This window comes from Chiroxiphia lanceolata, chromosome 6, assembly GCF_009829145.1.
Source record: "Chiroxiphia lanceolata isolate bChiLan1 chromosome 6, bChiLan1.pri, whole genome shotgun sequence".
NCBI lineage: Eukaryota > Metazoa > Chordata > Aves > Passeriformes > Pipridae > Chiroxiphia > Chiroxiphia lanceolata.
This window is the reverse complement of record NC_045642.1, coordinates 50,244,687-50,272,222: the sequence shown is the minus strand read 5'-3', so window position 1 is coordinate 50,272,222 and position 27,536 is coordinate 50,244,687. Positions and strand designations below refer to the sequence as shown.

At 39.0% G+C, this 27,536-nt stretch overlaps 1 protein-coding gene across 1 annotated transcript in view; it reads left to right on the top strand.

Annotated features, from left to right (window-relative positions):
• CLMN (calmin) overlaps nt 1-26,217 on the top strand; it is a 75,777-nt gene extending 49,560 nt beyond the window's left edge. The window contains exons 2-13 of the mRNA XM_032692304.1: nt 432-493; nt 3,065-3,160; nt 4,666-4,749; nt 7,380-7,472; nt 8,734-8,921; nt 10,688-10,881; nt 11,861-11,943; nt 13,117-14,430; nt 15,442-15,620; nt 16,981-17,038; nt 18,095-18,156; nt 19,544-26,217. Of these exons, the coding sequence (XP_032548195.1) occupies nt 432-493; nt 3,065-3,160; nt 4,666-4,749; nt 7,380-7,472; nt 8,734-8,921; nt 10,688-10,881; nt 11,861-11,943; nt 13,117-14,430; nt 15,442-15,620; nt 16,981-17,038; nt 18,095-18,156; nt 19,544-19,697 (2,567 nt within the window). The 3' untranslated portion in view covers nt 19,698-26,217. The remainder of the gene's footprint in view (nt 1-431; nt 494-3,064; nt 3,161-4,665; nt 4,750-7,379; nt 7,473-8,733; nt 8,922-10,687; nt 10,882-11,860; nt 11,944-13,116; nt 14,431-15,441; nt 15,621-16,980; nt 17,039-18,094; nt 18,157-19,543) is intronic.
• Nucleotides 26,218-27,536: the final 1,319 nt, after the last annotated feature.

The window sequence follows — 27,536 nt, the reverse complement described above, 5'->3', positions numbered from 1 at the left end:
TCCTTGTGCATGCAAGTGAGTATATTGGAATCTACGCCAGCCCAATTTGCACAAGGGTGTCAGAGCAATAATCCTATAAATTCTTATAGAAAGGTCAAGCTGCCTGCTCAGAGGGTGACATCACTGGAGAGCTGTGCACAGCATGTAAATAAATGTTCACCTCTCAGAAGCTGAGCATTAAAGACTGCAAAACTAAGAGAGATTCCTTCCTCCTGCCTTTAAAAATGCATCTAGAAGTGTATAGCTCATGTCTAGGCAAAGAAATTGAATAAAACGCTGTAGCTCAAACTTATGTCTCCTAGTTTGGAATGTATCTGTTTTATTCACAGGGCTCTCATGAATTCTGTTTTGTGTATCAGTTTCTGAAATTTCCTACCAACTTTCCCTTTTCTGGAAACTTAAGTGCTGTTTTTTGTTTCTGATATTCCTAGTTGAACGGGAAAATGTACAGAAGAGGACCTTTACCAGATGGATAAACCTGCATTTGGGAAAGGTAAGACTGATGGTCTTGGTATTGGGATACAAGGATACAGCCATAGACAGATTGCAGTTAACTCCTTTTAAAGGAGGTAAAATTTGAAAACAAAGTTGACTTTTGTGCATGTGGAGACATTTAGAGGAGGATGAGGGAAAGCTAAAGCCTGTTTCTGGCTAAATTAAAATTTGTTTTCAAGCACAATCAATGCTTGGGTAGCTTCAGTTCATCTTAGGTGCATTAAAGTCTTTAATGTTAATGACTGTTACCATGAGGGTATAATTTTCCCGTAGAATGCGCCCACGTAAAATCAAATGTGGTTGAGGCTGCTCTGGTGATGATGTCTGTGTTCTTCCCTGGACTGCAAGTTTGAACATCTGAGGCATTATGGCAAAAGACAGATGTTCTTCAGAACCCATCTTCATCCCAGAGCTGAAGATGGAAAACGTTAATTCCTTGTCAGCCATGTTGTGAGGGGCAGTATGATGGGATCTTCACATATCCACTTATATCAGAGAACTAAGTTTTGGACATCCCTTCATATCTTTAAGCTGTAGTTGTTTCTTAATCACAGCATAATATGGCTATTAAACCTAATTTACTGTTCTTATTGATAGCAGATAAGTACTAACTCTCCTGAGTGGTCTGTCATGCTGAGAACCTTTTTCCTGCTGTTTTGGTCGAAAAGAGAAAAAAAAAATCTTAATATTACTGAGACAGTAGTAATGCTTAGTGCAGGATCAAGAAACGAGACCATCTCCTAATCTAGACAAGTCTTAAGTTGGACTGGTGTTTGAGCTTCACAATGCTTTAGTATCCATGGTTAAATTTCAAAAAGAATGGACTGGGTCTAAGTTTGGGCCACAAACTGACTATAAGTTTAGCTTCTGTAGTTCTTGGGAAGTGATTGCATTTCAGACACAGTAAAGTAAAAGGATTTTAGAAGAAAGGTATCATGTTGCTTAAGTCCACTATTCTGCAGTGAGTGTTGCTGAAGGCATAAAGGGATCCTCTTAAAACTCACTGGAAAATCAGAATAAGGCTAGCTAGAAATGTTTTGACTAGCAATTGCTCCCAAAGGCCTCTCAGAACGAAGACAGTGTTACGTGATGCCTTCGTGAATCAGGCTCTAGGGCTTTAAACTAACTGCAGTTTTGGAAGTTGTCAGAAGGGGTTGTCAAATATGTGACTGTAGAGGAGGTCTTTGATTTACAGAAGGAATTATATAATGAAAAAGGCTGTAGGGTGCTGTTAATTCTGCTGTGCCAAGCATATGAAGACTTAGAACCTCTGCGGGCAGGTCAGCTTTCTCTGGAGTGCATACAAATTTTTTTCCTCTCTGACTCAACAAAGCAAAATGCCTTTCTGGAGAAAGGGCAAAAGTCTTCTGGTATATTAATGTTTTTCCTGGAAGTGGCATAATCAACATACCCATGTGAATAATGAGAGCTTCATCAAAGCTGTCTCTAGTTACAGGTGATTCTCTGAGGACACTCACTGAGAAAGGTGGCTTCTGCCTTTCTCCTTAAAGAAGCACTTCTTGCAGAGTGGCTTCTTGCTTTCAGAGGCAGCAATGAAGTCTTCTTATACTTCCTCAGGAAACTTAAGGTGTGGTGTGTCTCCTTTTGGAGCAGACCATCCCACTTGGGTAATCTTTTGAGAGGATCTGGCTCTGCTGGTCATGGGATAATTGGGAATAATTTGCACTTCTGAGTTCTGTTTGTTCTTGCCTTAAGTACTGAAAGAATAGAAAAGGTTTGGGTTTGAGGCTTTCAGATAGGTTATTTAATTTTGAAATAAATGATATCTTGCTTTCTTTCATGGAGCATTGTTTAGTACTCTTGGCTAGATTAGGGACCAGTAATGAAAATGTGTAGTCCCAGTTTGCCAAGATTAGTGCTTAATGGAACAGTAGTGTGTTGCCCATCCAAAGATAAAAAGATTGAGCTCTTTAGGGACACGTGAGTGAGTGACACCTGAAGAGAGTGTAATTGCTGCAGCTAAGACTTCCCCTAAGGGCTGAGCTGATTTGGCTGTGTGCCTCATCCGACAGAGCGCAAATCATCGGACACCTCAGTGAGGTGAGGACGAGGTTCCCTTTGGAGGAGTTTGCTGAGAAGAGACACAATACAAGAAGTTGCTATTTAAAGTACTTAGAAAATACAGGGAAGCAGAATGGCACAGCAGAAACCTTTCAGAGGAGACAGGACATTGTGGTTGGTTGGATCACAGGCTTATTTCTCTATAAAGTGGTATTTGCTTCTGGTGGACTTGTCTTAGTCTGAGGGATCAGCACCCAACCCTTAGTGGTCACTTCTTAGCAGAATATTTAGTGTTAGATTCTGTTACGGGAAATCTGGAATTAGTCCTTGTCTGATCTCATTTACAATTCTGTATCTCAGTTTTAGCTCCAACATTCCTAGGACAAAATTGCCACTGATGTGAAGAATAGTCAGCTCTTTCTTCCTGCAGGCTATGATTTACTTCTAGCATCTCTGTTTTGTAAAATTCTCCTTCTGACTCTCTGAAATCATGGTGACGTATCGAACAGTACTGCTTTAAAAGCTATTTGGTTTCTTTTCTTCACAGTGCAAGCCTCCTTTGAAAGTGAAAGACTTGTTTATTGATATACAAGATGGCAAAATCTTGATGGCACTCCTGGAAGTCCTGTCAGGACAAAAGTTGGTACGTAAAGAGAGGGAGAAACCTCCATAGGAATGGAGCTTGGTATGTTATGAGCAACAGTATATGGATATGCAAGGATTAAGGGCACATTTGGTGCCACGTCTTGGGTATAGTAGTAAGAATTTCAGTGGCTTTGTTGTAATTTCCTTATGTTACAGGCTGATGTCCTGAGCTGTAAGATTTCAAGGAAATACATAACGATAAGGTGTAAATGGTGTGTGATCAGTGTTAATGTTCCTACCCCTCAGGGTTTTTAAGACTTTAATACAATAATGCTTACGTATTCCATTTGGAGATCACCCAAGTCACATTATCAAGAAAACACATATTTACTGTATTTTTTTTTTTCAATCCACCAGTTCAGTTTCTATTTTGTCTGAGATCATTATGACACTCAGTATGTCTGCTGATGCTTGCTGTAGGTGTGAGTTTAGCTCTGGTATCTTGACTCAGTTTTCATTAGTCTTGCTAATATGATCTAAATCAGCAGGGCAAAGGTTCACTAATCAGAACCTTTTTCTCTCCTCCCTTTTTTGTAAGAGCTATGTAAAGTTCCGCATGCCAGAAATGGAACACCCAGTGCAAATATAAAAGCCCAATTACAGTTGACTTTAATGTTTTCTCTCTCCAGCAATCTTGTCAGCAAGAACTCTCCTCTGTGTGGGTATCACACTTGGGCAAGAGGAGGGGCCCATTTTGCAGCCATGTCACCCCTGCAGATGCACTGGTGATGCTCTGTAGTGACTGACCACCTGCTTTCTGCAGCAGGAATGGTGGTCACACATTCAGAACCACCTATTTTTTAATATTCTTGGAGTTTTGCGGAGCTGCAGCAGAAGCAGCAGTGTCTCTGTGTGTTTTCACACAGATTGCATTGAGAGCCAGGCTGGAAAAGAATTGAAGGGGGAGATACATCATGGTAAACCATAGGCTATGCCTACGGTCAGGGAGGAGGTCAGGGAAGGGGAGGTCAGGGAAGGGGGCAAGATCAGCTGGCCAAACTTATTTTTAGGTGTTTCTGTATGCATGTGATAAAAACAGTGTGCCAAAGTGGAATTGCAGGGTGACAGGTATGCAAAATCTGTTTCATTTCTGCCAAAGTGAGGGGTTTTGTGTCCCACCTGCCTGTGCCTGCTAGGAAAATTGCTCATGCTTCCTAATTAGGATCATTTATTTAATTCAAGACAAAAAAAATTCTATTATTATGGATTTTCAGGCAAATATGATCCTGTGACTGAACATGGTTGGGGAATGATTACATAAATAATCAATGTGGCAGGTCCAAGAGAGTGATAACATCTGGAGAGCAGGAAAGCTGGTTGCTAACCCTGTTTTGCTACAATCATGTAGTTGAAGCATTTTACTGCTCACAGAAGATGGCAATAATTTTACATAGATAGATTTCCCTAGCTTTATTTTGCCTCAGTGCTTGTAGGTTTTTAAGTTTTGTATGACCTGCTGAATAATTCCACCATTTTAAAAACTGTGGCTCTTCTTTTATCTAGATGCACGAATACAAATCTTCAACCCATCGCATTTTTCGTTTGAACAACATAGCCAAAGCACTTAAGTTCTTGGAGGACAGTAATGTGAGTATTTCCAAAGGCTGGTCTTAATATTTTTCTCCTGATGTGTGCTGCAAGTTGCAATTGTTGCAATTGTAGTTAGTCAGATATGCTTCATGTTTGCAAGAGGAATGTACCGCTCAAAGAGGCTGTGACTTACCTTTCAGCAGCAAGGCTGAAAAGCCACATAAAAATGCACAACAAGAACACCTATGGAGTCTAAAACAAGGATTATTTGTTCATTTTATATGTAAAAGTTCAATGGGATTAAAGGATCAGGAACGCAATATTAAAAGAAAATAAAAAGAAATGCAAGTAATTTTTATGAGCTGGGTCTTAGTGGCATTACTTCAGTTACACTGAAGGTAGGTGACTTTCTTTTGTGGGAAATACTTTGAGTATTACAAATCATGTATTTTTCTGGTAAACTGACTGCTGCAGCAGCTGATAATGAGTCAAAGGCAAGAGAAAATGAAATCTGGAAACATGACATAGATACATAATTCCAGGAATCAAAGCCTTATGGGGATATAACTTCCCTCATAGTCAGTGTGGCAGTGCTGCAGCATCACTTCCTAAAGCTGCAAGTGACCAAGAGTGATCAGGCCCCGTAGCTTGAAATTGTTCATTCCTTTTTTTTATTTCTCCCAATGTGGGTTTATTCCAAAGCCTTACTGAAATGGCCTGTGTATTAAAAACTCTCTGCTCTTGAAAAATGTTGAGAAGTAACGGGGCCAGGAGAAATTCCAGCCATGTAACAATTCATATACATGGTATACCTAGATCTTCCAGAAAGAGAAAATGAGCTATTTCCTATAAAGGACTGCAAAAAGGTTTATCTTAATGGGTGAGGGGGGATGGAGTGTGTGCATAGTAGAACCCTGCCTTGCATGGAATGCCCAAACAAAACTGATGCCACTTTGCTGCTTCCCTGCACTGAGCCTTAGCTCTTGCTCCAGAGATCCTGCAGGAGAGTTGCTGAAAACCCCAGTGCAGGAATGAGCATGATGTGAGATCTTAGTGCATCTCTTATGACCTCTGAGATGTGGGAGGTTTAACATCCTTTGCCTTTTTCCTCAGGAGGGTATGTAAAAGGTCAAGAAGTAGTCCTGTAACTTCCAGGTGTTCCAGTCTCCCTATGGAAAATCCATCAGTGGAGGCTGATCTGGCCCTAAATGTGTACATCTACATGTCCTGCTGTAGAACTCCGAAAAAATATTTTACATATTCACATATTTCTTAACAGTTTCCCAGTTGATGCTTTCTACCCAAATCCAACTAAGACCCACTGGCAGATGAGATTTTTTTTTTTTCTCTCTGTTGGTACCAGCACATTGCAGAGCTGCAGCTGAAACGTGTCTGTTGTCAGGACCGCACCAGGGGATAACTTAGAACCTCAGTGAGCAAGGCCAGGCAAGAGGAGCCTAGAGCACAGGTGGCCTTTTAATTAGTAGTGCTGAACCTCCTTTTCTATGGATTTCTTGTTCCCTTAAAAGTAAGCAGCCAATATCTTAGTATTGTTGCTGGGTAATACCAGCAGCTGGTATTACCAGCTGGGTATTTCTGTGGAGCTGAGTGACAAGCGTAAGCAGCAGTAAGAGGACAGAGCTCACACTGAGCAGTCCAATGATAAAAGCCACTTGCTCCCCATTGTGGAGAAAGTGCTATTCAAATGCACCAAGTCTTAAAGGTTTTCCCATGCCAAATACTTTGGAGCTAGCAAGAAATCTGAGCCTTGAAATATGACAGCTAGAGGTGTCTTCTTGCTAAGATTGAAAATGTTGTGCGAACGACTAGATAAAAAGTTATTTTGCTTTCCTTTTTTCAGCTTAACCAAACCGGTTAGTGAAGGGTGGTGATGAAAGTGTTGGCAAAATGCCTTGGCTGCCAAGAGCTTCAGGGTTAGATATTAAACCACAGTGGAACCCGTCAGCATATGCTTCTGTGGAGCTGGGGCAGCAGGGCAAAGCACTGCTGAGTGATTCGCCATGTCCGGGATTTCTCCGAGATGAATGGGCTGTATGCTGGGCTTTAACTCAGTCTGGGTGCCTTGTGCAGGACTGACAGCTTCCTTGTTTCCTCCCTCCCCTGTGACCTTTGCCAAAACAAGTCTGTGTTGTCTAAGAGAATAACATCCTGGTGTTATCAGCTGGAAAAAACCTCTGTGGGAAAGTCTAGAGTTTGCTTGGATTAGGCAACCCTATCCTTTGCTCACTGATTTAATCGGAACTCTGTGACAAGCTCTGTAAGGTGGGATAAGCAAGGAGGAACAAGATGTATAGCAAAAAAGAAGTAAGCAGATCTTACTAGGATTTTAAATTTTTGTATGAGAAGTGAGAAAGATGAACGTGATCCACTGGAGTGGGCCCTGTCTTCTTCCATTCTTATATGGAGGAAATGCATTTGTGGTCCCAGGAATGCAGAACTGGGTTCACTTTTGTACTGCAGACTATGCTGGGGCATTCAGATAGGAGTTCCAGAAGCAGGGTGCTTGTCATCAGGTTAAATCATCCTTAACACAAGATTTCAGTATTGCTTTCTGGCCGGCCAGTCAGTGGCAAAAGTGCTGTGGACATATCCAGTAGTCTCAGTGCATTTTTTGCATATACTTTGCTTTTTTGAATTTGGCTCTGGATTTATTTTCTCTTTTACAGGTAAAGCTTGTTAGCATTGATGCAGCAGAAATAGCAGATGGAAATTCCTCTCTGGTTCTTGGACTAATATGGAATATAATCTTGTTTTTTCAGGTAATAAAATTTGAATACTTTACTCCTAAGTGAACAGTCTTCATGGTATCAATCAATTCCAGCTGAATACTGATTTTTAAATTGATTTTTAGTCCTAAAGAACATAATTAATCATAGTAAACCTGAGCTTTACCCTCCTAATATACACTAATTTTATACTTGCTGCTGCTTTCATTTTACTTCATTGGACCTATTTTGGTGTAAATTGGAGACAATTTAAACCCTCATTTGACTTGGACCTGAATTAGAGCTTCAGATTACTACTTTGCTTTCTCTCCTTGCCTTCTCAGGGTTCTGTTCCAGATTCCCTGGATCTGAACCAATGTCCTGGGTTTGGTTCCAGGTCACAGTTTATTTTCAATAACCTTTTCTGGATTTGGTCCAATGTGGTGGGAAATTCCATTTAGAATCACTGATCTCTGGAGACTTACTCAACATGGCAAAAATTCACAACTGATGAATGAAAGATCTTGAAGGGCCAGGAAGTGAAAAAACTGATTTGAGCCTGAAAATTGATTTAGCCCCAGACTTAGATTAAAACTGTGCCCTAATCTACACATAGTTTGAAAATTACCTTCTAGACAATACCAAATTCTAATGGACAGAGAGAGAGATGGAGGGAGGGTTCTGCAACTCTTGTAAGATTGTGAGGCCCTTTCATTCTCTTGATCTCATTTAAAAAATGGCTGTAAGGTTAAAAAAATGATCTTGAATTTGCACGGAGGCTTCTCTCCCTGACTGAGCTCCTCGGGCTGAGCAGTGCTGCACAGAACCGGTTCAGCCAGGCAGACTTGCGGGAGGAGATGCTGCGACCAGGATCTGTCACCCTGGCAGCAGAGGGCACAAGGGACCCAAAAGCACCAGAGAGGATAATTTGGACTCAAATGTTAGTGCTGACCAAGGACAGGAGCACTGCTGCAAGTGACTAAAAATATTTCACGCAAGCAACTCCTGTGAAGAGAACAATTTCAGTTAAACTAACTTTTCTTTCAAGGACATGTTTCTTTGCTTTTTGTTTAATAGGAATTTCCGCAGTTCAGCCTGAACAGTACCCTGCCCTTTCTGTTGCCTGGGGCTGCCAGCTGGGCTGCTGCTGACTGTCACGCCTGTGCAATACAAGCCAAGAGTTAAAATGGACAGGACTCTAATTACCTCTTAAAATTCAGTTACGGCACTGATCTCTTTAAAGTTTGCGTGTAAACAAGGGCACCATGCAGCCCATGATAAAGCAGAGCACTGTATGTTTTGCCTTTTATTACAGATTAAGGAGCTGACAGGCAACCTCAACAGGAACTCCTCCTCCTCCAGTCTGTCCTCTGGGCCCAGTGGTCCAGAGTCAGACACATCCCCCAGCACTCCCAGCGTGGAGAGAAACATGTCTATTACAGTGAAGGATCAGCGGAAAGCCATCAGGGCCCTTCTAATCTGGGTTCAGAGGAAAACCAGAAAGTAAGCTACCAAACTCTTGTATAAAACCGTGTCTTGCCACCTGCCCTTTTGAAGCTGAGTCTCTTTTCTCTGTCCTGCCCTGTGGGTCTGTTACTGTGTGCTGTGGCTTCTTCTGCTTTCAAAGTTTGCAAGTGCAGGGTCTCTACAGGGGGTGTTTGAGTACGGCCATGTGTCTACAGCAGCTGTCTGACCTTGGAGCCCGCTGCTGGCTTCATAGTTTGAGTGTTAAATGTTAACTTGCAATAACCTTCTTGATGCTGTTTAAAACAGGAGCATTCCCACTTCCACATACCCCTGGCTTTCGTGCAGTCTCTTCAATATCTTTTGCTAATTAAAGGCTAGGTGTAACAAGGGGTGAACTGAAAAAAATAAATGTATTGAAAGACTTTATCAACAGCCTTTTAAATTAAGCAACAGCCCTGAGGAAGCTTCTCTGTGTGCTGCAGAGTGTCATGAAGGACAGAGACCCTACTAGACCTCCTCATTCCTCAGAATTCAAGGGGGAAGGTGGTGAAACTTAAGTCGCTTCTCTCAAACTTGTAAAATTTGAGTCCATTTCCATTGCACAACACATCTCTCTCCTCTTTAATAAAACAGTGGTTGTTTTGCCAAAGCATTTTGTCTAGTAATGCTTTATCCTGGCAGAGTTACTGTCAGGTTAAAAAACTGTAGTGTAAGATATCTGGTGCACATGCAAATGCTTGGACTGTATTTTATATATGTTGTTATCTGAAGCAATGACTGGCAGAGAGTTTTAAAGAGGGCATGGGTCAAAGTTACTTATACAGGTTGGTTATATGAATATTTGGCATTTTTATCTGTTGATTTGTATGTCCAAATCTGCCTTTGGACACAAATTTCTGTATCTAGTGTTGAAGGCAGAAATTTAGATCTTAAATGCTTGGTCCTGTGGACATCATCCCTTGGTTATCTCCAGTGAAGCTAAGGGTGCTTGTTGTTCCATTGAGATCCATAGTTCACTGCTGCCAGCGCAGGCCATAAAGGAGGCATGGTTTTAGTCCCAAAATAATGCTGATATCATCATTAACAGGGAGGTGATACAAGGAAAGTGAGGACCTGAGAAGTAAAGGCCATGGACTTTTCAGCCCAGTCAAAGAGTACAAATCGAAAACATCTAATAGGAGAAAATTGTTCTTGCAACTGCACTGTTAAAAACACAATGGCATCACTATAAAACTGTTATCCCATGATCTCTGCAGAATTTTCTATTCTGGGGCTGTATTTCATTGCAAGTTTGATGGCTGTTTTTCCCTCCAAAACTTTGGACATAAACTTGTGGTTTCTGGATATGCTGACATCATTTGCATTTGGCAAATTTTCTGCTATAGAAGGCCAAATACACAGGAATGTGAATCATTTATGCTTATTTGTTTAAATATTTAAATCTTGGCAGTTTTCCCAAGCTATGGCATTAAAATGCTGGAGAGCAACAGAAACAGGAATCACAGAGACATTTGGTTTTGTGAATGTTAATTGTGGTTGCTGAATTCTTGAGGGCTTTGTTTTTACTAACTACTTCCTACAAGCAGGTTCATGTCAGCTGTTAGCCACACCAATCCAGTTTGTGAATCTGTGTGTTTTCTGGATGTATTTGTGCATTTTGAAATCCAGAAATATCTCAAATATGACAAGTACAACTCAGCAACCTTCTGTTTTAACTTTTAGGAGTCTTTGAAAATTGTTATGCCTTTACTTTGGATTTTGTAACACAACCACCCCTGTAAACTGTATGTCATTCTGTTTAGGTACGGTGTTGCAGTTCAGGACTTTACCAGCAGTTGGAGGAGTGGCCTTGCTTTCTTAGCCATCATAAAAGCCATAGACTGCACTTTGGTAGACATGAAGCAAGCACTGGAGAAATCAGCACGAGAAAACCTGGAGGATGCTTTCAGCATAGCACAGAATAAGCTGGGTGTTCCTCGGCTCCTCGAACCAGAAGGTAAAACGCCTACATCAGCTCTGTTGGGTAACATTCAAACTATAATGAATTCATGAATATTGCGTTGTGATACCTACCAAAAACCTCCCAGTGATTAGGCTGTTGATGTGATCAGTGTGTTGATCTTACTGATGAGAAAAATAGAAATGAATTGGTCAGCGGCTTGTAGCTGTGTGCTGTCAGTCATATTTGTAAGCTCCTTGGGGGCAGAGATCTTACCATGGTTTTAGCTGTGTACACTGGCCCTGGTTCACGTTTAGATGCTATGTGACACCTGCATTACTAGGGGGCATTAATTGTTGTGCTGAGGGGTGTCTCAGTGCATTAGCACTGTTTTGTAACACCTCAGCACGGAGAGACTAAATGTCACTCCATGATGAAGTGTGCAAGGCTGCCATACCAGGAAACTGGATGGATACCTGTTCAAATGCATTTGCATCTCCCAATTTTCACTTTACAATGCATATAGACACACACACATATTTATATATTTAAATACAAACATATGTGTGTGTATATAAATATATGTATATAAGTGGATTTCTTGTAGTGCTTTTTACTGAACTCTACTAGACATGTGTTAGGCCTTGATGTTATGACTCAAAACCCAATTGCATTTTCATGGGTCACATGTCAGAAGACTGGGCCATCCTCCTACAAATAAGCCTCTGTATTGTCACTGAACAACACTCAACTGTCTAGTGACAACAACATAAATGACAGTACAAAGGTGGATGAAAAGGGACCCCGATTGGGATTTGGTATGTGTTTGGAAGTAGGAAAAAACATGTGAACAACATGTCGAGAACTCTATCGAGTGCCATCAACAGTGGAGAGCATTTATCTTATCTGTCAGAAAAAGAAAAGTGTTTGTTAGCTGTTAATTCTCTCACCGCAAAGGCAGGATGTCTGACAGTCTGTTCCTCTGCAAGTGTTTTAAAGCCATGTGTGCTCAAGGCCCTTTTGTCTATCTCCACAGATATCATGGTGGAATCACCTGATGAACAGTCAATCGTCACATACGTGGCACAATTTCTGGAGCACTTCCCGGAGCTGGAAGGGGTATGTATTTTCTCCTATATCACATTTCTTTAATTTGCTTTGGTGTACTTAATAAAGTCAGATATTTATTTTCTGCGTTTCTTTCTAAGCTATTTAAAATAACAAACTCGGATTTAATTTTTTGCATTTTTGTTAAATCCAGTGAAATAGGCTTTCGTTGGTGAGTGCTAAAATGCTTTAGGTAGAATTGTGCTTTTAAACGTTTACATCCAATTGTAACTTTCAGAGATTAGAACTGGTTTCACAGGACTCTACCACTTTGCTGTATTTGCCTTAAATAAGGCTGAAATTTATCTGTTCACCTGTGATGATTCATTGGACTTTGAATTTAATTTTGAATTCTATCTTCTCAAGTTTGAGGGCCATGATCAATCTGAATTTAGCAGGTATGAGACACAAGATACCAGAGGCTGAATCTTGTCAATACAACAGTCAAAAGCACTCACTGTAAGCATGAATAAACTGCAGCTTAAACAACTAGGACTTTAATGCAAAAATAAAGAGTTGAGGATTAAGTGGGGCCTGACAGTGCCAGGGATTGCCAAAGATCTTTTGCAGAAACAGGCATTTCCTCTCATTTCTCAACTGCAGGTTCCAGTTGGGATATATTTTGTATCTGATAAAATTGGTGGGCATTACTAAAGTCATTGGAATTAAAATTATTATAATAATGTAATTGTTATTATTAAATTAGATGAGCAGTAAGATCTGCTGACATTAAGACTTGTTGGCATTTTAATGGACATAGAAAAAACCTGCCTTTCTTTTAATACAGTCTGTTGGAATGAAATAATCTAATATATCAATACGTTTCACAGTGGATTTATTGGAGTTGTTAGATTTATGTTATTCCTAGGGTTTGGGATTATGTCAAAAAGCCATCAGTTGTCTCCACAGGTGCAGCAGGGAGAGATGAATACATTAACAACTGAGGATTAGGCTTGTCTGCATTCTGATCTTCCTGTACCAGTGGCTTCTTGACATTGAGCTTTGTTCAAGGCACTTGACTTGCCAAATCAGTTTTCCTACTTTCAAAATAAATGAGTCATTAATTGGCCATTTACAAGGTAATGGGGTGATGGGCTAGGTAGTTATTCTTTCTATAGTGTTTGGGAAATGTAAAATGGTATTTGAGGTAGGATTTATTATTTAATGGTGTATCATCACTTATAGGAAGACTTTACAGATCCTGACAAGGAGCTTCCAATTGAGTCCACATATGTGCACATCAAAGACACACCGTCAGAAAAGGAAGGCAAAATCTTGATTTTAAGTGAAAGTGAAGAAAACATGTATACTGTTAATCACGAGAGGAGTCATCCTGCTCCTCCAAAGGTCCATATTCATGACATCCCTGAGAGAATCCCCTCAGAAACCGCTGCTGAAAATTGTAATGGGAAATTGAGTCAAGTGTTAGGTGACTCACAGGAAACATCTGAAGAAGAGCCTCAGAGGCCTACCTCACTGAAAATCACAGGATCTGTCAGTTTTGAATCCAGTTCCTCTTGGGAGGTTCTAAGTGATAAATTCATGTCAGGTGAAGGGGGCATCTCTGATGATCAACTGAAACAGAACAATGACCTTTCTCCAACTGTTCTGACAGATCAGAAAAATTCTGTCGACTCTTTTGAAGAATACTCTGAAGAATTAACTAAAGGAACCCCTACTGAATATGACAACGAAACTAAGAGCCTTTCAGCCAATACTTCTTCTTTGAGTCCATTATCCTGGACTTCAGGTATACTTACAGATGATTCTATTAATAAAGTAGAAGAGAGCAAACCCCAATCTTCAGTTCTTTTACCAGAAGATACCTCAAAACAAGAAGATACACATAAGTACGTTCTTCATCTTCTAAATGAGGAAATACAGAAACATCCGGAAGATGAACATACAAAGGAATCACCTGTCTTTGAGACAATAGAATCAAGCCCTTGTTCACTGAATAGTTCTAATCTCGAAAGCCAAGAACTGTCTACACATCATGAAACATCTGATGACTCTCTCTCAGATGTACCTAAAACTCCAGATGACCTGGACAGCTGTGATGAAGTTGAGGCTGCAGCTCAAGTGTTACCCAGTTCTTCCAAAGTATCTGTAATACCCCATGATCTCTTTTATTATCCACATTATAATGTCCCTATATCAGCAGTTCTGAACGCTTACCTGGAGCCTTGTATCGAAGGTTATGACACTGGAAATGACAAAGCTTCTTCTGAAACAGTAACAGATGTTTTACATGACAAGAGCTTACCAGAACAGAACTACAAGGAAGATGCTCCAGAGCCAGACTTAGACAATAAGCTAAGCACCCCTCCATTAGAAACAGATACTGAGAACAGTGAGGAGGAAACTACAAATATTAACAGTCACATGAATTCTTCCGATGAGAAAGAAGTGCCATTACTAGTAGAAGAGTTAGAAATTGAAGAAGATGGCAATAAGACCACCAACGATCAAGATTCCACTATTCCACAACATCTTGAGGTATTTTATTTTTTATTACCAGCATTTCTTTGTCGGGGATTAGCATCTGACCTCAGAGGTTTTTATTTGCTTTCATTTTGCAGTGTTTGGGAGAAATATTTAAAATATACTTTGTTTCCTGTCCCATAACACTGTTTGCCACAGCCCCCTACTGGAATGAATGGAATTGCAGATCCCTGAGAAGATCTGACATTAAGAGAGAAAATAAGCCCTATTAATAGTACAGCAAAAACGTGAATTTTTATTATGTTTTAAAATAGTTTGAGGCTTCTCTGTAATCCCTAGGCATAAAAGATTACCAGAGAGGGTATTTTTAATAATTTGTAATGAGATTAATAGAAAGTAGTATTGCTTATAAAGAAAGGATAAAGGCAATGACAATTTTTATCTGAATCTGAATAAGTTTGTCTACAAAAGCTTAAAAAATCAATTTGAGTAGGCTTGTCGAAAGCTTGTCTACACTGGAGGAGGAGAAAGAAGGGGAGATTTTTGGGGTATTTGGTTTAGACAGTTTGCTCCTGTATCTCTTCTTGCAGACATCAATTTTGAAGTGCCTTACACGTTTTCCAGTGCAGTAATTTTTGACAGTGTTTTTCAGGAATGAGTGTCCATTTAATGCTGCTCTGTATGTTGCTTGGACAAGTTGCTTCAACCTGGTTTTGTCCTGACACTACAGTAATGAAGTCACTTCGCTGTTAGCTTGAAAGACTAATTTGGGATAGATTTAAAAAAGTCTAGTGGATTGCTTCAAAGCCCCATGTCATGGCTTCTTAATAGAAAGAACTGACAATTGTCAGTATGATGATTGTATGTTGCACTGGTGATACTTTATAGCTCATTATATCCAAAAAGATTCTCAAGAAATTAATTGCTTTTTTTATTCTCTTCAGTGAGAGTTTCAGTCTCATACTACCTGCAATATAGCATCTGAATAGGCTACAACACTAAGTATTTGGAAGGGTGGAGAATCAGTCTTGTTGCCTAATGCAAAATGTTTCTTAACTTCAACAGGCCATAGTAGAACCTCTAGAGGATTTATCAATAGCTATAAAGACATCAGAAGAAAGTAGTAATAGGGAGGAGGAAGGGGAAAATATGATCAAAGAAGATTTGCAAATCTCAGAAGTCGCCACTACTACTCTATCACAAGATAATCTGCAAGAAATTGCTGAATGCCAGGAATTTACCAGGTATTTCACATTAACTTCCTCTTAAATACACCTGACTGGTCTTTGGAAATGTGCCCTGTCCATTGGATATTTCTTGTAGTCTTCTTTTAGGAACAGTGTATTGGAACTCATTGGCTTCTTCCTGTGTTTCTCTTCTTCCTGTGCTTCTCTTAAACATATTGGGTGATTCGGTGCCAATGGAACTTGATTTGACTGTGCTGTACACTTTGCTACACAGAGCCCAATTGGAACCCCAGTGCATTTTGAACATGGCAGTGTTATAACTGCTTTTCCAAAAGAAAGAGTATTTTGTAAGGTAGATGAAATAATCCATGTGCATTGTGACACTGTATGGAAGCATGACACCGATTCATTCCAAGAGATATTTTTTGAGTGTTTTCTTCTGATTATGATCAAGTAAATGAGGTTGTGGAGAGAAAATAGGATGAAGAACTCGTGGGTCGAGATAAAGGCATTTGAATGATAAAAAAGCAAAGGCCATATGTGGAAGAAAATTAGGAGAAGACCCCAAAAAATAAGAATTATTTTTTCTCTACTTCCCATCAGCAGGTGATGTCCAGCCACTTCCTGGGAAGCAGAGTGTAGTGGTTGCTTCAGAAGACAGATATAATAACAAGTATGAGTGTCCTTTGGTCAGTTTGGGTCAGCTGTCCTGGCTGTGTCCCCTCCTAACCTCTTGCCCAGCCTCAGACCACTGGCCTGTAGGGTGGGAGCTGGAGAGAAGGCTGCGGTGCTGTTCCAGCGCTGCTCAGCCACAGCCAAAACATGTTTTACCAACACCCTTCTAGCTACAAGTACAAAGCACAGCACTATAGGGGCTGCTGTGGGGTAATTTAACTGCACCACAGCCAGAGCCAGTACGGAGACACTCAGCTAATTTTACTCCATTCACTTCTGTTCCTTCTTATGTTCCAATTTATTCTTAGGTTTCTTGGAGTGGGACATGAACTGCAATTTGTTGATGCTTATCACTGTAGCACTCTAATGAATTTGAAAGTTTACTTAGAAAAACCCATTGTTCCCTTCAAGCTTTTTGTTCCCCTGTCTGTTTTTAATTTATGTTGATGCCATAAAACCTGGGTATATTTTCACTGAAATGCTGATGTCGAAGGTGGAAAAATGCTGTCAGATGGCATTTTTCAGAAAAGATTCCTTTTTGAGCATATGAATTTTGAAAACGAGTCAGATTTTCCCAAAGCTGTAATGTTACTGATAAATTTGAGTCCCTATTCTAATACAGGCAACAATGCATATTTGTGGTTTTGCACAGCTTAAAACTGGCATGTGCAATTGCAATGGCTCTCTTTAACTTTCCTTTATGAATATAAATTTAAAAAACTTGCTTTTACATACATTTCAGAACCAGTGACGATGCCAACGTTTATCTCCGAAAAAGGTCTCCTAATCCTTCTGAGGAGGTAAGTGTGTGGAAATTTATTTGTCACTGTTTCTCTGTTTCTCTTAAACTCCAAAAGTTCACACACTGTAAAAAGGTCTACTCTCTCTATAAAGTTCTGTGACAGTATGCAAGTCTTGTGGCTTCTAATAGTTTTAGTGCCAAATCCAGGCATAGCTTCTATATCTCCTAAATACATGGAACTGAACTTCACTGACCCTTGAACAAATCCCCAAAGGAGTCCCTCATACTACAATTAAATCTACTGTAACTTTGAATCTTGCTTCATCTTAACTGTATAGCTGCAACATTTTGCTTCTTTGAAGCTTCCTTTACTTGCTGCCCCAGTTTGGTTCAGTTTTTGCATTCTCTGTATGTATGTTGGTGCCCTGGTCCCAACCCTGCAAAAATACTGTGTGTCTCCTGAAGAGCATGTTTCTGAAAAACTGGGCTCTTTCCCTCTCCTTCACAGTAGCAGTGTTATATTCTCTCAGTAGCAGCAGCTAACCCTAAAAGAATTTTAGTTGTAACATGAAACTGCGTCCCTAATGACAGATGTGATTCATACTGGCTTCTTGAGAGCACACTATACAGCTGAGGTCTGGATTTTTACTTTTTAAGTCAGAAGGAAGGGACATTATCAGCAATCTGGTCACACTGAGCAGGGATAGGAATATGGCTTTTTTCAGCACAAAAATAAAATTCTGACCATCTTGGAGTTTTAAAGAAATGCTGCCACCAATGTTCAATGAAACTGAGGTTTCACACAGGTGCTTTAGTTTTGCAACGCTGTCAGAGCTATTAGAAATACATATGAATGACGGGAGCTTTATTCAGCTGAGTGAAAGCAGTTGAAAGCAAAAAAATCTTCTTATTTCACAACTTTTTTCTTTTTCTGTGTGTATATACTAGACTGCAGTGCTGGATGTGCTGACAGGGAATACATTTATAAGCACACTTCCATTTTAATTGAGCAAACAATTAGATATACTCTGCATAAAATACGCACACAATTACCACCTTTGTGAGATGCTGAATTTTATTTTTTGTTATATAATCTATTTCTTGTTTGTTTAAGGAAACCTATGGTGTAAATGAGCAGAAGATGACAGATATGGGTGAAAATACATTAATCATCAGGTGAGTGGTTCTTATTCAAAGACTTTTGCAAGGAATCCATAAATCTAGGTACTACTAGCAGTGCTACAAAAGGAATTGGAAATTAATTATAATTATTGCTCAATCTGTCCCTTGACTAAAATGCTTTTTCTTTACTTGAGTTGAAAGATTCAGCTGTCTAAGCAAGAGTCTGAGTGTTCTCCCCACTTGGTGGATATGTCAGGCCCTCTGGCAGTGATGACTCTTTCCATGTTTGGAAGACTGTCAAGACAATATTTAGTGTGGTCAATGCTAGGGAAAATCAATTAACTTCAGTGGAGGTCAGGCCCCTCTCTTACAGTATGTGTGTGTGTGTGTTTAGTCTAAACTGGGTGATGGGTCCTCAACACAGAGTGTGTATCCCTTTGGATACTAAATATCTATAAAAAACAAAGGATTGCTTTAGGTTTTCCCTCTTAGCTGATACTGAGTGGTACCTCTCAGAACTTCTAGTTAAAATGATTGTTATATTTAAATGCAGAAAACACACAAAATATTATCAAGATCCACTGTCCTGGTCTCACTTATGCTTCTGTTAAAAAAAAACATGAATAGCTGTTACAGTTATAGCTGTTTACAGATTGCTGATATTGAGCAAATTTTGGGCAATACTCTGGTATATATCCAGTATAATATCTGAGCAAGTAGGATGCCTCAAGCCAGAAAAAAGGACACATTAAAACAGGCCAAAACACATTTTTCTCCAAAAGTAGATTAGAACCAGAGGGTTATTCTTATAGTATTGTAAAATTATAAAACAAGTGTACCATCTTGTGCCTTTTTAAATAAGACCCCTCCTTGTCTTTGTGAGAGCTCAGTGGTGCCAGCAGAGTCCATTGGGCTTTGCTCTTATGAACCACAGCTGGAAATTCAGAAAGTTCAAATTTTGGAGTTGTCCTGGAAAACCCCAACTGCTAGTTGGTTTCTGGAAGTTTTGGGCTTTTTCTGTTTAATATTCAGGTGTCTGACATGAGTAGCTCTGAAAGTAGATGATTTGGGGGAAGTATATTAAGTCAGATCCAGTGTATAAGCAGAATTGTGAAAGTTTGATTTGTGCTGCCCAGAGCTATGTTTACTGTTCTGAAAATAAAAGGGCATCTTTCTGACTGGTGGGAATCTCCTTATACTACCTGAGAATTTGTCCAGAGTTTTCTGAGGATTAATTGATATGTACATTGGCTCTGGAAGGAACACACTGCTTTAGCCTGTTATGCCCCTCCTAGTCTAGCTGGGACTCCAGCTGACTAGATTGAATTGGTTCTTTAAGTTGCTGTCTGTTAGTCTGCCCTCTGATCTTCACAGTAAACATTAACAATGAAGGTTTTTTCTTCTTTTACTTGCCTCTTATTGAATTATCTCCTGTTTACAGGAAGAAAAAGGACTCAGAAGCAAGTGAGACCCCACCACCAATTCATGAGATTACAATTTTTGAGCAGCCAGAGCTATTTTACTTCATCATTTTCTTCTGGGTGCTGATCTACTGCCTTTTACTCCTTCCACAGCTTCTTAGCAACAAAGTTTGATATGTGTGAGGTATGGAAAAATAAAGGATGGTGGCTGGATTGCTTTGTGTATCTGCATATGAATATGTTCCTTCAGGTGAAGCACAAACAGAAATCCAGGACCTGATATTTATGTTTATTATCAGGTTGTCTTCAATTCCTCTACTGTTGTGCTATGACAGTGTCAAAGCACGTTTTATATTATGATAACTGTGTAAATATATATAAAAACTACCTGATTTAGTAGACGCAATTTTGTACATTTGTGCCTTGCTTTATAAGATGCTAAATAAAACCAGATAATTATCAGTAGAAATATGAATAATTCAGAGCTCTAGTCTTCAAAAATTATTCTTCTGGCTTCATTTTCTTATGTAGGGCCTGACAGCTGTGGAAGAGGGGTGGTGTTGACTTGCCTCTGGATCTGGCCACCTGCAAGGGCAAGGCTAGAAATGCTTCTTCACGTTTTTCATTGAATTATTTGAAAGAGCTGGAGACAGAGCAGAGCTACAGGTGGTGAAATACACATCAGGAATTACAGTTCCAGTAGCAAATCCAGTGGAGCAGCAAAATCAGGTTGAGGGTTTATTGGGGTAGGAGAGTTTGATTTTTTTAGGATTTAAATTCACTTTGGCCCTGCACCTTTTGTTAGGTTTGGTCCGAAGGAATAAATTGGGTGTGGAGAAGTGTGAAGCACATACACGCTCACTGCTTCACAGGAGTGGTCATATGGGAAATCTTAGCCCAGAAACTGAAGTGTTTTAAAAGTACCTCAGTGCTTCTGAGTCTGCTTCTGCTTCATTTTCACTGCTGCTTTTACTTACTAGATCATGGGAAAATGTCTTTTTTGAAGATACAAAAAACAATAGGTCACCTAATTTGCTGAGGCTACTCTTAAGGCACAAGTGTATGGTAAAAGGATTAGAAATAGCCTTTAAGTGTCCAAATCAATAGAGAAAGAAATGACAGATATAAAACTAAATACAGAGAAATGCTGACAGCCAGCACTGACTTTCTGGTGCAACTAAGAGACTCCTGTGGTTTTTCCATAGGCACAGTTGAGCCACTTCTGCCTCTTGTAATTTTTGTCCACATCAGAGATCACTTTAGGATATTTGATTTAGGATTTTTGCCAGACAAGGTGTAACCCATGCTTTGGAGAACAAAAGAGAAGTCTTTAAATTCAATTTAATACCAGTAATTTTTCTCTATGTGACTTTTTGTGAAGTCGCTACTTTTCACTGACACATTTTTAGTTCCATAGTATGCTTTATGAGACTACATCACGTTGCTGCTTCCACCTGAAAATTCAGAAGGTTGACTTCAAAGTGCTTCATAAAATGAGGGGTTTCATAATTTTAGACTGAGTGAAAATTAAATCCCACGGCTATAAGTTTTACATATATTGTTGTAGCCCTACCCTAAGTTTTCAGATGAACAATAGTACGTGGGATCAGGACACATCAGAATATATAGCAATTTATTTACAAGTATTTAAAACCTGTTTGTAGTCCTTTTATCTGCTGAGGTAATCCTAACCATCCATCACACTTCACTCTTCTTCATAAGCTTTTTGTTCCCCTGGGATTTTTCTTCTAAGCTGCAGTTGGGATTCAACAGCAATATGGCTCAACAGGAGATCTTAAATATTGAAGATAAAATTCATTTCAACAGAAAGCTCAAATCTTTCCTATTCTGTCCTTTCACTGTTGACTAGATCTGGATTCACCCTATGAACCTAAAAATAAGATCTACTGTGCTTGGTGAGGAACAGATCCAAATGTCCCAACTTAATTCAATGTAAATCAACATAAGTAAAAAAATACATTCTTCATCTTGCTGATGAAAATGCTCAACATTTTGAGTAATCTGATTTTGTGATCTATGAACTTGTTTGTGCTTGTTGTTGAAGACAGTGATACTTTCTTCCAAAAGAAAACCTTTATTAGATTTTTTGAAAATGCTTTCTGGAAGTAGGCTAAAATAGAATATTGAAAGGCTAGTGCTTTTCCCTCTGAAAGAATAAAACTTAATACAAGCAACATTATATCCTTATCCTTAAAACCAAGGAATACTAGGCTGGGGTATGGCATCTATTTAATTGCAGCAAGTAGCAGTGTACATTAGTTCGGAGTGAAAGTGTTGACAGCTCTTCATTATGTTTCACTCTTCACAGGCTCCTTTGGTTTATGACAACCTTTTCTGATTCTTTGTATCTTTACTCACTGATCCTTCCATATTTATCGATCTTGAGCAGAGGTTACCTGGAATTGGATTACAGTCTCTTCATATAACTTTATAGCTATGAAAGTTCAGTCAAGTAAAGTATGCTCTCTTCTGTCTTCTTCCTTCTAAGATTATTAATCAGGATGAGGAGCTCTTTGGATGTCTTATCCATCCATGAAGAATGGAAAAGTTGGATTGCAGTGATGCTGGCAATTTCATTACACAGTATTTTCATCCAAGAGGGAAAAAACCCAAGGTTTTCTTTGTTACCTCCCACTGATGAACAGTCACTGAAACATTGAAATGAGCAGTTTAAATGTCAAACAGCATCCAGCAGTTGTCTTGGTCATCTCACCCAGTGTTTCAGCTGATACACACTTTCCATCCTGTCCCATTGAGGGACAAAGATTGGTTCTTCCATCCAAAATAGATGAAAAAAAAAATACTAAATTAGTCCATGACACTTGGTGTTATGTTGCTTTCCATTTTGGGGTTTGTTTGGTCGTAGGTTTGCTATAACAGAGGCAGTGCACCTTACCCAGCCATTCCATGGGTGAGAAGATCACAGGTGAAGAGTTAAGAGTGATGATACTGGTATTGTCAACTGTGCTTGAAAGAAAAGTCTGAACTCTTCAGGAGTTTTCCTTTTACCTGGAACTGCAAAGAGTGACATCTGCATAAGAAGCAGTTTCCCCCCACTTAAATTGACTTGTGAGCCTGCATCTCTTCTTCCATGGTCCAAGATCCAATCCCTCAATGCAAGTGCCCTGTTCTGAAAACATTGCTTGTTGTTGGGCTTTGTGGCCTGTTCTGAGCTACTGTCTGAAAGCCTGATTGTGAAACATTCTGTATGGCAAAGCCTATTTTAACTTGCTGCCTAGAGAACTGGCTTGAGGTAGTGGGGGTTTAAAGGCTGGTGGACAGTCTGTTGTCTACCCATTTTCCATCAGATATGTGCACTGTCAGAATAAATAAGTTTTTCCTGAATTTTTGACTGAGTTTTTGAAAAATGCCAACCTTAAACTGACCACATTTGGTAGTTCAATTTAGCAGCAGAATTCAGATGGACGAGGGTACTGATCTGTTAAGACTGTTTCTAAAACCCACTGGTTTTGAGCAAATGTGGGTAGCAGATTATTGTGAAGTGTAAGTGACAGGAAGTGTTTGAGGATCACTGGATAAAGGATGTTTGGTGTTCACAGAAGCACCATAAAGGCCAAGCGACAACTATAAAAGGATGGTTCAATGTCATTGTAGTCATGTAACTTAACTGCAAAGTGTTTCATTGTGATTTTATAGAAAGTGCAAGGAAAGATACGCCATTAAAGACAGAACCCCACAAAACATTTATGGGGCAGATGACTAAGAGCTGAGGAAATGAGTTAAACAGTCACATAAACTACAAACTGACCTGGATATAGCCTTTGCCAAATTGTAGGAAATTTTCAGTACAATGGTAGGGGAAGCACAGATTACAGTAAAAAATGACAATCAATTTTCAATGCCATGAATATTTTTGAGGGATTGAGCTCTAAAATGTATTTTTATTGAGTTTCTAGATTGTAATGAATGTGTCTACAGAATTTTATGCAGAGCTTGAGAGTTCAGCTGTTTGAAAATGATTTTTTTTATATAGCAGTGATTATTTTATCTATATATTTAATAGAACTGTAAAACCATTTTAAGAGTACCTGTAAAATTCTGTGTATGTGATACGATTATTTATTAATTATGACTCATGAGAATGAACGTTAAGCTATGCATTGGTTGTGTCATCCATTTGAAAACTGGAAACTGCAAGCAGGAGAAGAGTTTTTAATGAACAGCAGACTTGAAAAGCAAGGGAAATGATTGAATATAATTGTGTGACTCTTAAAGCTGCATAGCAATATGTTATTTTGTGATGTTAAACTTTCAGCTACAGTTGCAAAATATACTGAGTGATTAAGCTACTTTCTTCCATTAAAACTTCCGGAGGCTGAAATTTCTACATGGTGATATTTGGTGTCTAAACACACTTAAATCCTCTACGTCTTCTGGAGACTCTCAGTTTACTCCAGCTCAGTATGACTGTAACTTCTTTAATCAAGTAATGCTCCACTGAGTTTATGGGGGTACCATGCAATACCCACTGGGTTTCTTTAGGGTTTTCTGCAACAATCCTCACAAAATCAGAGCTGTAGGAGATTAATCTGGCCAGTGCATGTGGTATCACATTCAGCCATCTAACATGATAATAACTGTGCATTATCACTTATGCTAGCTTTAAATACTTGGAGTCCCTTCTTGCCAAGCACAAATGTGAATGCATCCAGTGATGTGTTCACTTCCTCTACTTCTGTGGAAGTCAATGCAACACATCTGTGTGCTAAGCACACACTACAGGACCTGGCCCCGAGGGCACTTAAATCAACATTAACCACATAGGCCAGGAAGTCCCTGAAGCCTGTGCAATGCCCTTAGAGCTGGATCCCCTCAAAAATCCAACATACACCAACCACACCACTCACTTCAGTTACCTCCCCCTTGTACACAGAGCATTTATTTGTCTAAATTCTGCAGGATCAACCCTCTAAAGAGAGGAAGTTAGAACAGCAGCAGGGAACAAATAGATGAAGATGAGGTTTCAGGCTGGGATATGGCCATGGAAGTTTCCAAACTCCTACAGCTGAAAGCTCACACCCTGACAACAGGTTGCCTGCTGTTTCCATTGAGCTGTTTCCATAGGTAGCAGATCTGAATGGAGGTAAAACCCCCCAACTTCTTTGTATTTCTGCATTGTGCAGTTTTTTGTCAGGTAAATTACTTCCAATTCTTTCCCTCGGAACACCACTGATAACAATAATTTGCAGTTGCCCAACTTAGGATCATTCACATTCCAGGTTTGTATATAAACAGGACATACAGTATGGCTTGTTCCCACCCACACCACCCCAAGATTGTGAAGCTGTTGGTAGAGGAGGATGGGAGGTACATGCACATTAAATGATATGGAAAAGTCATGTTCTGAGCAGCATAGCTGTCCCATCGCTTTACAGAACTTCAGAGCCCATGAAGGGTGAAAAATTAAACCTTATTTTTTCAAATGCCATAGTCATTTCAGGGTTATCTTAACTGAAATTGTGGAACATGAAGGTATTTCTTTCCTCCACTAAATGTAACACATGGTAAACTTCCTTCCACCTTAGTGGTACTTTCGATGACTCCTTTTCAGGCAGCTGCTGCTGCTGATATTGGAAAATGAGACCCAGTTATTTTCTCCCCATAGGGGAGGAATATCTACATTTATGTCTCTAGAACATAAAATTGGCCCATGAGTGATTAATACATTTTTTTCTTCATGAAAAGGTTAGAAGGACCAATAAAAATAATTTTATCTTTGTGAGAAATACTAAAATCTATCATTCCAGGAAAGACTATATACTTGCCTTCACTGCTATGTTCAGGCCAGGTAGTATTTTATTCCCCCAATGGTTTCATTACTTTCACTGGGCCTTCCTGGAATCTTTTTGATTCACAGAATAGATTTCCTGTGTGTCCAAGGACCAATTTGTACAGGGGGGTCCTGGTCCACAGCTGTGATTAAGTCTGTAACAGAAAATCACCATTGTTTACTTCAAAATGACTGGTTTGGTGTAAATCAAGTGATTTTCATAGTATATGCTGCTCAGTTTTTGAGAGAAGCAATGCAGTCATGTTTTAATGCCAAATAAGTTACACAAGTCAAATAAGAATTTTTATTGTAATAAAAAATTCAACTTCTGCTTTTGTTTTGAACAAAACATTTTAGTAGGCATACCACTTTGTGCTATTGTATACTGCTTTGTAAAAAGCTGAATAAACTGTTTTACCCTTTCTTGTTAAAGTTCTCCAGTCCAAAATGTAAAGTGCTAGTTTGCTAAAGAGTTTATGAGGGACTTCATCCTGAATAAATAATTTGTAAGTAAGGAATGTAATATTTAAAATACATGTTCCTCTTTGGCAAGTGGTGAGGAATGATAATTTTTTTTTTAAATGAGAACAAATGCTGGAAGGATTTGAGTGGTATCCAGATATACTGAAGGAGATGCATTTTCATGTACTTTCAAATACATTTCTTAACACTTGCAGTCAGGTTTGTATTGGATGTTTGCACTAGTTGCTCAAAGCTAATTTTTGTGAGAAAGAACTATATTCTTATGTATAGCTGGTACACTAAAAAAGCAAATGTTTTTAGAAACTGCTATGCTTTAATAAGAATAGTATTTACTAGTGAATAGTTCCAATTTATTTTACAAAATCTCCAATTTTGAAATAAATGGACAGGATTCCTGTATATAATCTGTTATCTGTGGGTTTGTCCTTTTTCTCACAACAAAATACCTTAAAACATAGTTTAGGGGAGATCACCATTTAGTTCTAATTGTTTAATTTATTAATTGTTATTATTGTATCTTTTATCTATTGTGTATATTATTTTTATCTATTTATACATTTTCATGCCCAGAAATTATATTCACTTTTTAGCAGAGTAAACATTGCAAATTCATGAAGTATGTTGTTTCCCAACTACCCATTAAGTTACTTTTCATTTTAGAGGAAGAATCTAAACTTTTATTCTGGTCAATAAACAGATGCATTTTAAATTTTTATAAAGGTGAAGAATTATTAATTTATTAGTGCATAAAATTGGCATTATAAAGGCAAGCCATGGGGAACATTACAAAAACAGTTGTGCTTAATTAGTTACTGTTCTTACAATTCAGTTTATCTGGACTGTTTCTATGTTCATGTTTAGACTTGTGGATTAGTAAATTACTAGTTGCAGTATCCATTCATATTTACTATGAAAAGGAAAATAAATTACAACAGAGTTGCAATACCATCGGATTCAGCCCCATGATGTGTCTCCTGAGAAATATATCTTAATTGGATAAACACAGAGAAAGGAAATGGTATATGGAGAAAGGAGTAGGAATGCTTCTTCTCTAAAAGTTTCATGCATTAGGAATTATAAATATTCCTCTATCCTGCTACAAAATCAAATCATCCCACATTCTTTCAAAGTGTTTCTAACCACCCTTGGATTAGCTGGTACCTGCCTATAGGACCATCCTCCCCCACACCTAAGCATAGGCAGTAAAAGGATATTCATTATGCTGTTGAGAATTTGGAATATTAGGGTCCAGTCCTGTTAGCAGTGCAGACTTCCAGAATCATAGAATGGTTTGGGCTGCAAGGGACCTTTAAATGTCATCTAGTCCAACCCTCTGCAATGGGCACCTTCTACTAGATCAGGTTGCTCAGAACCCTTTCCAGTCTGATCTGAATGTTTCCAGGTATGGGGCATCAATCACCTTTTCATCACCGTAACTTTAAAATCTGTCAATACAGTTTGAAACCAGTAGCTTTTTGGTGTCATGAATGACAATTAGGTGGAGAATAAAAATGTTGTGATTTTTTTTTAATTGGATTAATTTTTTTGCAACTGACACTATGGTTAGGAATTTGCAAGTGGACTGGGGAGTGGAGGGTGTGAAGTTCAAATAGGCAAGATGGGTCATCTCAGAATGTGGAAGCAGAGTAAGCTTTTACAGCAGTATAAGATCCAAACTTTAGTTCAAATTCAAACACAATAGGACAGGAATTGTACCA